This window comes from Rhamphochromis sp. 'chilingali', assembly GCF_963969265.1.
Source record: "Rhamphochromis sp. 'chilingali' genome assembly, chromosome: 1".
Taxonomy (NCBI): Eukaryota; Metazoa; Chordata; class Actinopteri; order Cichliformes; family Cichlidae; genus Rhamphochromis; species Rhamphochromis sp. 'chilingali'.
Window position 1 is genome coordinate 18,953,537 of NC_137929.1, and position 10,686 is coordinate 18,964,222.

Below are 10,686 nucleotides of genomic sequence, written 5' to 3' on the forward strand. Positions count from 1 at the left end.
TATTCATTAAGCACATAAAGTCGCTGCCATTAATATACTGTGACCTTCTAAGCACCACTAAGCCATGTGTCAATAAATCGGGCCTGCGGCACTTAAAAAAGGAACTTTGCAGTTCTGCTGACTTTCATGACATTAACAGAAAACTGACAAAAGCAACCAAATTTTTGAGACTTTGCAACTGAGATGTGTTTTTGAAAGCATACAATAACGTGAAAAGGTGTCCTGCACATTCTGGTGCATCATCAGAGGCCTTGACTTAACATAAGCAAAGTCATTTGACCAGAACAGTTTATATAAAAATGGTGCTTTAAAAACATTCAATCAAATACTTCTTAAGGATTTGTTGTTTTAAGCGTTGGATGTAGGTGACAAGTGGATAATGAGTTAGCGCTTAAGTCAAAGGTAGTGACGAACTAGGTTTTGCTAGGTTTAGTATAAGGATTTGTGGTGATTAAACTTTAAGACGCTTAAGATTGCATGAACTGCAATGAGTGTCCTTCCAAGCATTTCAGTGCATGTGTATGTCCCTCTCCCCAAGTAGGGGCCAAGTCAGTCTAGGGGAACAAAGATTGTTTTTTAGCAAAAACATGAGAATAGTTCAACCAAATGACTAAAGAATCTGTAATGTTGTGAATAGCAAGCGCAGATGTGGAGTTTGCTAAGGAAGAGATGGATGGACATATGTTTATATACAGACAGGTTTTTTCTTAGTTTTCAAACCTAAAACAAATACAAAGTGATAAAGAGTGAAGACCGTCAGCCTTTAATGTGACGAATTATTAATGTACTCAGCACAATACAGTATGCAGTAACAAGACTGTTTAACATATTTCTTTCTTCAGTGTTGCAGTTTTAAGTTATTTAATTGCTTCTTAGCTTTCAGTAGATTAAAGGTTCTACAATATCTTCTAATTTGACAGGGACAAGTGCTCATTTCTTAGTGGCGATGAGTGAATACAACCGGTAGTTTCTTTTTGCTAGCATATAAAGGATTGGTTTGATAGCAGTCGCTGGGTTGACCAATATGCAGAACAAGAGGAAAGTCCAAGTAACTCGTTGAAAATCTAAGACGTAGAACTGTAAGTTTACTTCCCATTTGGGAAGGTCTCTTGGTGTCATTTCTAAACATCTGTAAATTCTGATCTTTGGCTCAATTCATTTCAACTGGTTACAAATACAAGTTATTTGTATATGTCCACACTTTGCCAAAAATCTAGAAGAAAACCCAAAACTGTTTCCTGAAATGAGAGGAAATTGGTTAGGGTGTTCAGGAACAACCCAAGGCTCAAGCCTGCCAAGAACTGGAAACTTTAAAAAAAATTGAACCATTCAGAGAAATCATTAAAAGCTCCAAATTGCCATGACATTCATGCACATGATGAATATATGACACACATATTTAGGTCAGTCCCACCCTTTTGAAGACACTTACCTTTTTACATACTCTTAAGGTAAGAGGACCTTTTTCCCCATTATGTTGGTAATGGGGAAAACCACAACCAATACAGCCTTCGTTCTCACAATATCATACAATTGATTGTCCCAAAAATCAGAACAGAATTGGGGGAAAAGGCTTTTAAAACGCTGCCCCTGCTTCCTGGAATAATCTGCAGAAGGAAATGAAATGATCAGAATTGGTTACCTTGGGAGAGTTGAAGTCTGTCTTAAAGGAACGAGAGAATAACTCTTTTACTCAGTGTGATAGTTTTTAATGTACTCTTAATTTGATCTGTTATTGTATATTTTACACATGTTGGTATGGGATATTGTATTTGTTTTAAATGTTATATACTTACGTGGTAAATGTATTTTGACTTTTGTTGCCATGATGCCAGGTCTCGCTTGGAAATGAGATTTTTAATCTCAATGAGATTTTTTTTTACCTGGATAAAAAAAGGACTAATAAAAAATTAATAAATGTTTAGCCCTACAAATCCACCGTACCCACAGGTCAACTACTTTTAAATCTTATTTACTGGAGAAATATTGTGTTTCAGAATTCCACTCTCCCATTATAAAGAGAACTCAAAATCGATCTTTACAGATGGAGACATCTCATAAGTATGTTTCGCACATCTCTCTTGGTGTCATTTACAAGCACATAAAGCTATAATAGACATACGTGTATAAATATAGGACACACGTGTCACTGCACACCAAACAGTTGCACTCACCTTTTTCAATCTACGTGCATGCGTCTCCTGTATAGTGTGTCTGTGTGAGAGTGTTGTTTTCCAGGCCCTGAAAGGTAATGGAAGCCTCTCGCAGGCAGGAATTTTAAGTGTGTGGTCAGTCAGTGCAGCCACTTTGCCCATTCCCACAGCTAGTGTAAAGTGTCTTTTGAGCTGGGGGTGGGTTTTCTGTGTGTGTGTGTGTGTGTGTGTGTGTGTTCATCCGATCATACTTTGGTCATCCCGTTGCTGAACCTGAGATCAGAATGTTCCAGTGTGGTATTTGGAGTTCCCTTACAACAAATGGTGCCTTTGTGATAGTAAATCACACGGGCCTTTTGTGAGCAATATAAAAATGAGGCTAATAGGACAAGTGCTGCTTGAAATGAGACATCATATTGTGATTAGTATATTTTTCGTATGTATGTCACAGTAAAAGGCAGTTATTTAGTAATCGAGCTGTTTTTCATTTTGCTGTCTGGATTTTCTTTATGTGTCTGTGTCTCTCCACATGCAACGGTTTAAAAGTTTAATGTGGGCAGCTAAGTGTTTATATTGGAGTTTTTCCAAGGTGAGTGTGAACAGGAGGTGCAGCTAATGTTAAAATAATGTCCTGCAGTCTGGTATTGTAAGCAGGTAGTCTTTGCATCTTGTAAATAAAACTCACAAAATGCTACTCTCCTGTTCAAACATATAATGATGAGTAAAAAAAAGCACTGCTGGTGTGGATGAATGGCAGTTAAAATTACATATGAGTCAAAACCATTTACAAATAGTGTCACTAAAATAGTGTATTTTAGACAGTAACCTGCTACCAATAAAATGATAAAATGATATTTGTGTAATATTTTAACATAAACATGGTAATATGATGACATTAATGCAGTAATAAACCAATAGCAATGAGGGAAAATGGGTTGATGGGTTTCAGATTTTATGCTTCCATCAACCTAATACCAAGAATTAAACTGTAAGCAAGACTTACAAAAACTCACAATGTCAGGTTTGAAGACATAACTTTTTGTCTATTTATGCATGAGTCATCTTTAATCTCAGCCATTCACAGTCTGCCAGGATGTCTTCCTCCCTCAGTAGCTGGCTGTGTCAGTGTGACAGCAGCTCCTAATATCACATTTCAGAGCTGTAGGAAGCTGCACGTGGCAGCAAGTCAGAGCCCAGCTCTGCCAAGGATCCATCATTCCTTCTGCATTTGACTCGATGACGGCAGCTGTTTGTGAAGCAGACTGCACAAACAGCCAGCAGACATTAACATTGTTTCATTGTCATTGCAATAACTCTTTAGCTGTATAATGGCATTTGTCTTTGGCTTGTAAGTGAAGCCAGTGTCCGTGTTGCACCTCTTTCATTTCCTACTAGATATTACAAACAAGAAAAAGTAGAAATTTAAAGATTTGAACATGAGATGTCAAAACAAAGATCTCCATCCAAAACCAATGCACTGACAGCCCACTGTTACAGGTTTTGGGCTTCTGGTGTCTTTCCAGCACATGCTTAAACATGACTGCAGGGATTTATCCACATTCAGACACATCAGCATTAGTGGGATTCAAGGCTGTCGTTTAGGTGATAAGTCCTGGTACTCAGTCACTGTTCCACTTTATCCCGTAGGTGTTGGATAGTGCTCCTAAAAAGAACCCAAGTACACTTCAGCTTAAGGTCATGAACAGATATCCCGTCATTCTCCTTCAGGATGTTTAGATAGACAGCAGAATTTAATTTAATTCTATTTATGCAGCACCAAATCACAACAACATGCACCTCAAAGTGCTTTATATTGCAAGATAGTCCCTACAATAATACATACAGAAAAAAAGCCAACAGTCATATAAGCCCCTATGGACGAGCACTTTGGCGACAGTGAGAAGGAAAAACTCCCTTTTAACAGGAAGAAACCTCCGGCAGAACCAGGCTCAGGGAGGGGCGGGGCCAATATGCTGCGACCGGTTGGGGTGAGAGAAAGAAGACAGAACAAAAGACATGCTGTGGAAGAGAGACAGAGATTAATAACAAGTGTGATTAAATGCAGAGAGGTCTAAAATTCATGAATTCATGGTTCCATTTATCACAACAAGTCTTTCAGGTCCTGAGGCAGCAAAACAGCTGCCAGACCATCACACTACTAGCACCATATTTTACTGTTGGAATGATGTTCCTTTCCTGAAATGCTGTTACTTTTACATCAGATGTAATGGGACACACACTTTCCAAAAAGTTTAACTTTTGTCTCGTCATTTGAGTATTTTCCCATAAGTCTTGGGGATCATCGAGATGCTTTCTGGCAAAACTGCGACGAGCTTTTAGGTTCCTTTTGCTCAGCAGTGGTTTTCGTCTTGGAGCCATTTTTGCCCAGTCTCTTTCCTATGGTGGAGTCATGAACACTGACCTTAACTGAGGAAAGTGAGGCCTGCAGTTCTTTGGATGCTGTTCTGGGGTCGCGTCCTTTTGGATGAGTCGTCACTGCACTCCTGGGAACGTTCACCATTGTTCCATGTTTTCGCCATTTGTAGATAATGGAGTCCCACAGCTTTAGAAATGGCTTTATAACCTTTTCCAGCCTGAGAGATCGCAATTATTTTGTTTCTCATTTGTTCTTAAATTCCCTTGGATTACTGCATGATGACTGGGATTTGAGGATCTCCACTGTGTCAGGCAGAACCTGTTTAAGTAAATAGTGGCAAAGAAAATACAGCAGGTTTTTAGAGACTTAAGTCTCTAAATATATGCGTTAACGACTGAACCTGATGTAAATAACCAATAAAAATATCCAACAACAGCTGACAAGCTTAATATATAAACAATTCTTTTGAAAGATTTAGGTTTTCCTTTTAACGGCTATTAAACCAGTTTTACATCAGTCTTCAGGGGATTGCATTTAGTCATAATAGCAGAGAAGAGTAAATAAATACATTAAGTTATATCAGAACATGTAACAATAATTAGTTACATATTTTGAGTAGTAGGCTTAGAGCTTGGGCTTATGACCTCAGCATTTCTAACTTTCTAGAGCGCTCTCTGGCATTTCTTGTGAAAGATATGATGACAGATCCTCCTTACAGGTGAAAGTCATCAGCATAAAAATACTTTCAGGGGTTGGAGGGTATTACTGATTGGTCTGTAGGGCCTTCTGAGGAGCCTTTTATGCACCCTGATGGACCAAATTTCATTTCAGAGTAGAACAAACTGTAATGTATCTGTCAAACCCCTCTGATCATCTACTGTTTTTCTCTTTGTTTGTAGACAGCCATTTCCAGCCGGTGACCGAGTGACATTTAATGGGAAAGAGTGTATCTGCCAAAAGTGTACCCAGCCTCTTCCCGCCAACAGCCCTGCACCCATACAGGCTGTCCACAGTCAGTGCTTTTCTCCTCTGTTTGCCTGTTTGAAAGCATAACTCATGCCATAAGTAAACTTCGGATTGTTTGTTCCTTCACTTAAATTGGCACTTTCCTAAATTGTGTTTTCCTCATAGAAAACAAAATGTCCAAAGTTTCTTTTGCCCTTCAACTCAGTTAAATCAAAGAACTTTTCCACTAAAAGAAAGCAAACTCTAGTGTTTGAATTTGACCTAGTCTTTGTTATTTTGTTCTCTGTACAGACTGCTGTGGCTGTGGAAAGGAATTTAAGAATGAACAGTCACTCGTGGCACTGGACAAGCACTGGCACCTGGGCTGCTTCAAGTGTAAAGTCTGCAACAAGGTGCTCAATGCCGAGTACATCAGCAAGTACGTCTGGCTGAATATACTTTCATTATCATAATACTTCATTAATGCTGTTATTTAGATTTAATCTAGATGCTTGCGCCTGTCTCTAACCTGCTTGTTTGTCTTGTGTCATTTTTACAGGGACGGGATCCCCTACTGTGAAATGGACTACCACGCCATGTTTGGCATCCAGTGTGAGAGCTGTAAGAAGTACATTACAGGGAAAGTCCTTGAGGTACAGCACTGCTGGCTTCCATTAAGAACAAAACCTTTTTTGGCTGTTAGCATGTAGCATGTGGTTCAACTTACTTGTTGTCTACTCTATATGAACATGCACAGGGAGAAGAATAATGGAATTACAGTAAATATAAATGCACAAAAGGAATAACTGTTGAAAACACTGAATAATCTGAATCGATAATCCCACTTAATCCAAGAATGTTGGTTCAGTTTATTCAGTGTTTGGTTTACACAGTAGTTAAATCATCAGTAAGGTGGTATTTCTAGGACAGCTATAGGAAGTTAAACCTCAGACTTGGCCATTCCTTCTCTTGGCCAACCATACAGCACTGATGTGCTGATAACCTTCATTTTTAAAATCAGATTGCTTGCAGTATTTTTTCCTACTTTGTTCAAACGCTTCTTGTCTAATTCTCAGTGACCCGACAATTAATTTATTAAATAAGCTTGTTCCTTCCAAGAGCTGCATTATTAGATTACACTGTTGACAGTGAGAGAGCATTATACTTAGTGCAAGAGGCTTCTAGTTGACAGTACAACTTAATCACAACTGCCATCTAAATGAGTGATATCAGTGTTTGTATGCCAGTGTGAACTGCAGGATATGATTCTGCAGGTCATTGTAGTGATGTTTCTGTTGGGTAGTTCTGTCATAGGGCACATATTTAAGATAAAGTTCAGTATGAGACAGTGAACCTGTACACAAGCTAAAGAATTATTAATAGAAAGTCATCATTAAATGGCTTACTTAGACTGGTTTTCAATTCAGATCAGTTTAACTCATTCATCCATCCATCTTCTTCCGCTTATCCGGGGCCAGGTCGCAGGGGCAGCATCCTCCCTCTTCCCGGCCACTTCCTCCAGCTTGTCTGGGGGAACACCAAGGCGTTCCCAGGCCAGCCAAGAGATATTATCTCTCCAGTGTGTCCTTGATCTGCCTCCTCACCTCAACTGAGCCAGTTGAGGTGAGGAGGCAGATCAAGCAGCGGCTCTACTCTGAGCCCCTCCCAAATGGCTGAACTCCTCATAGGGAGAGGCCAGTCACCCTTTGGAGGAAGCTCATTTACCCGCAGAATTCAGTGCATTTCAGTTCACTTTTATTTAAACAACAGTTGCCTCATGATGCTTTATTGTGCGTTTTATAATATAAAAGAGAGAAACCCCCAGCAGTCCATCGACGCCCTATAAGCTTAAAACAGAGTGGGTAAGTATGTGATCGGAGACAGAGAAAGAGGCTACAGAAAAACACAGCGAGTTGCATTTTACATGTTTCTCATGCTCATATTTCCACTTAACTGATTCCAGGACTGACCTCATTTCCCCAAAGAGACCATTAAAAATTCATCATATTTGCAAATGCAAATACATTACCTCTTGTCATGGGGGTTTACAGTAACACCACATACCTTAAAACAGCCAAAGGTATTTTGTGTGTTAGTTTTCTTGTAATTGCTGGTGTTTACTGAGCATGCAATTTACTGAGCATATAGTTGTTAAGGGTGCGTCTCTTTCCAGGAAACATATACTTAATATCCAGGTTGAACTGCACGTAGTCTAAAGTGAAGTGCTGCTTTTGTGGTTCCATAACAAGCTTCATAACTCCAGCAAAAACAAACACCCATATCAGAATAAAATGTTTGCCAAAGCTTAGACTTCTGATTGTTGCATGAAAACTACAGGGAGTTGAATCTCCGGGGTGATATGATGTAACACAAGTTAATGACATTGCAACAGCAGATGCAGATGGTGCGTGCGTTGATAAGTGCTGAAGGAATGATCCCCATTCTGGAAGAAGGAACACGGCAATAACAAATAAAAGAATAGTGGCAGAGAATCACGCAGCCAGGATCTGCTCTGTTGTTGAATATTCAGTGCAGTCTGACTGAGTCTCATGTTTTAGAAATGGAGCTATAGCACAGATTGCACACTGTCACCTGCCTCTCACCTCAGTGTCCTCAAATGATCACTTTCTTTGACTGAAACCATTGGTTCATCTTCATCAGTGAGCGTGATGACGCAGTGCATGTTTTAAAGTGTGTCATCAGATATGTGGGACAGAACAATGGCATTTGTGATCCTTATTTTAACACCTTTGCTAGAGTTAGCAGCATGAGGTGGAATTGCAAATAAAGTTATAAATGTCCATAGGATCTACCATAGAAAGACAACTTCAGCTAGCTAATAGTTAGCTGGGCTATTACTGTCTTATCATCAACATTCAGGGTTGAATGATGATGCTGTCTCATGCTAGCTGTGCAAGGCTGCACTTTGAAATAGTAACTGAAAGACTGTTCTTTCAAAATGCCGTGACATTTGGTTGAGATCAAAGAGCACACAGAGGTCATACTGCACTGAGTCAGTAACTGCAGATAACAGCAATGGAATTGAAGCTATGTTTATTGTTGCCCGGTGTTCCTTTTGCCATGGCATTTATTTCTCATCCAAGATGTTAGTCAGTCAGTCACTTTGTCAGTGAAACAGTGAGAGTAGACACTGTGATGTGTAACTGGAAATACTGGGAATAGTAAAACAAAAAGATGAAGAAGAACCAAGAACCTAAAAGAAGTCTAGATGCCTTTGAGTCAAGCACTTGAAACATATGTAACCAGGATGGCAGACATATTGTCTTGTATTCTGCATCTTTAGCCGATGCAGGAATATGAAAGGACATGAAATGAAGAAAAATTTTGGATGAGCAGCCCAAGGTAGTTCAGCTCATTTGACTTAAGCACTTGCCATGACCTGGATGATTAAGAACCTACACAAACATTATTGAAAGGTTTAAACTTACTGAGCTGAGGGAAAACAATATGTAACACCCAAACTATACCTGATGAGATTAAGTATTTCTGCTGTCAGCCAAGCATCTGTGCTACTGATCATTGCCTAATTTGCTTCATTGGCTTTTTTATTTCTGTCACTGTTCATACTGACTATTAAGTTCAGTGTTAGTTTGAAACACCTTCAACATCAGAAACAAGGCTTCAGTATTTTTTAACCATTTGGTTTCAGTGTTCAAGATCACTTTGTGGTGCAGTGGAGATATGAATGTCACTTTTTAATAAGGTTCTGTATTTGAATGAATGAGTAGATGAGAAGTGCTCGTATTCTAAAGCACTTTGAGTGGTCGGTAAGACTGGGATGTCAGTCCATTTACTTTAAAGTTGAATATATTCTGAGGTAAACTTTTGATTTCAGTATCAGATGACGCAGCATTCGTGCCAGTACTTTTCTCTTACAGTATTTTGAGCTGTAAAATCATGAGCTGCATATAGATCCCATTGCTGTTGTGTTCTAATAACCTGTGATGCAACACAGAGCTTGATGTATGTGCAATCAACTGGATTGCAGACCATAGACCATGTTTGTGTGTCTGTGTGTTCATACTGCCACAAATTTATTCCAGCCTTCTAAATGAATCACATTCCTCACCTGACTGGTTCCTGGAATTGCGAGATGAGCAAATGGAGAGAGCATTAGAGGTAGGATAATTTTGAGAAAACATATGGACTGTAGGTAGCAAAGATATAAAAAGCAGCTCTCCCATTATCTAAAGCCATACTCTGCATGAGATTCAGCCACAAACTTCAACCCTGGCTGACCAGCTACAGCCTCATTCCTAAGTAAAAATCAAATTAGGCTCTTTCAGTCTCAACTTCCCTCCAAACCATTCCTGAGCCCCCCTCTTCTTCCTTGATATGCCAGTCCTGCAGGATCCTGAATACGATCATTCTCCTCCCTGTGCTGAGAAAGGAAGGATTTGATAGCAGTTCTATCTCCTTTCCGCCTCTCTCATACTTTCCATGTTTGAATTTCAATCCTGTTCCAGCCTTTTATCTTCTTAGTTCTTTGAGTTCCTATGTCAGCTTCCTCTTTTCTCTCAGTTTCAGTTCAAATATGAACTTCTGGCATAGCATCTGCACCGTCTACCAGTTTTTAAACAGATGGCCTTTTGTTTTTCTGTCAGTAACACCTAGACTTGGAGTCTTCTTGCTTTTTTTAAGTACATTTCTGTGCCTGGTTGCCTCCTCTTTCCATCTGCTGTCCATTTGGTTGAGACAAGCATTAAGCAGGGTGTTAGCCAAGAAATATGATGTTGACATCCTGTTTTCTGGTATCCTACCCTATTAGAATGACGCAGCAAAGTGGAGGAGCCTCAGAGGTGTTGTACGTAATCAAACTGCTGTTACAGCAAGATGAAATCTCTTTGCATGGAGAGCAAAAGAATGACTCAATTGCAATAAACCACCTTGTTTTGTTTATTACTGAGTCCATAAATCACACGTGTTTTAGGACAAGAAAAACTGCCAAGAATGAGACAATTCTGCTCACTTTCAGTAATGGTGGTTTTTGTTGCCATGAAAAAAGACAGAATAAGGATCTGGTATTAAGAAAATCACCCAAAAGACTGTGGAACTTAAGAGAATGGGATGCTTTTTAAGGTTTGCTAGTTTGAATCCATGAAACAGCTTGAAAAATCTGTCAAGAAAAGGAAAACTCCCTCTGAGTTCCTGCTGAGGAAGCCACTGACCAAATGTAATATTTGCTCTTAA

The 10,686-nt window shown here is 39.4% G+C and overlaps 1 protein-coding gene across 14 annotated transcripts in view; it reads left to right on the forward strand.

The window, feature by feature from the left end:
• Positions 1 to 10,686, forward strand: part of ablim2 (actin binding LIM protein family, member 2) — a 98,143-nt gene that overhangs the window by 51,472 nt on the left and 35,985 nt on the right. For all 14 annotated transcript variants that reach the window (XR_013973313.1, XR_013973314.1, XR_013973315.1 and 11 more), the window contains 3 exons: positions 5,430 to 5,542; positions 5,788 to 5,914; positions 6,035 to 6,128. Coding sequence is in view for 1 of the 14 variants with exons in the window: in XM_080895989.1 (XP_080752115.1) it covers positions 5,430 to 5,542; positions 5,788 to 5,914; positions 6,035 to 6,128 (334 nt within the window). In the remaining 13 variants the exon portion in view is untranslated. The remainder of the gene's footprint in view (positions 1 to 5,429; positions 5,543 to 5,787; positions 5,915 to 6,034; positions 6,129 to 10,686) is intronic.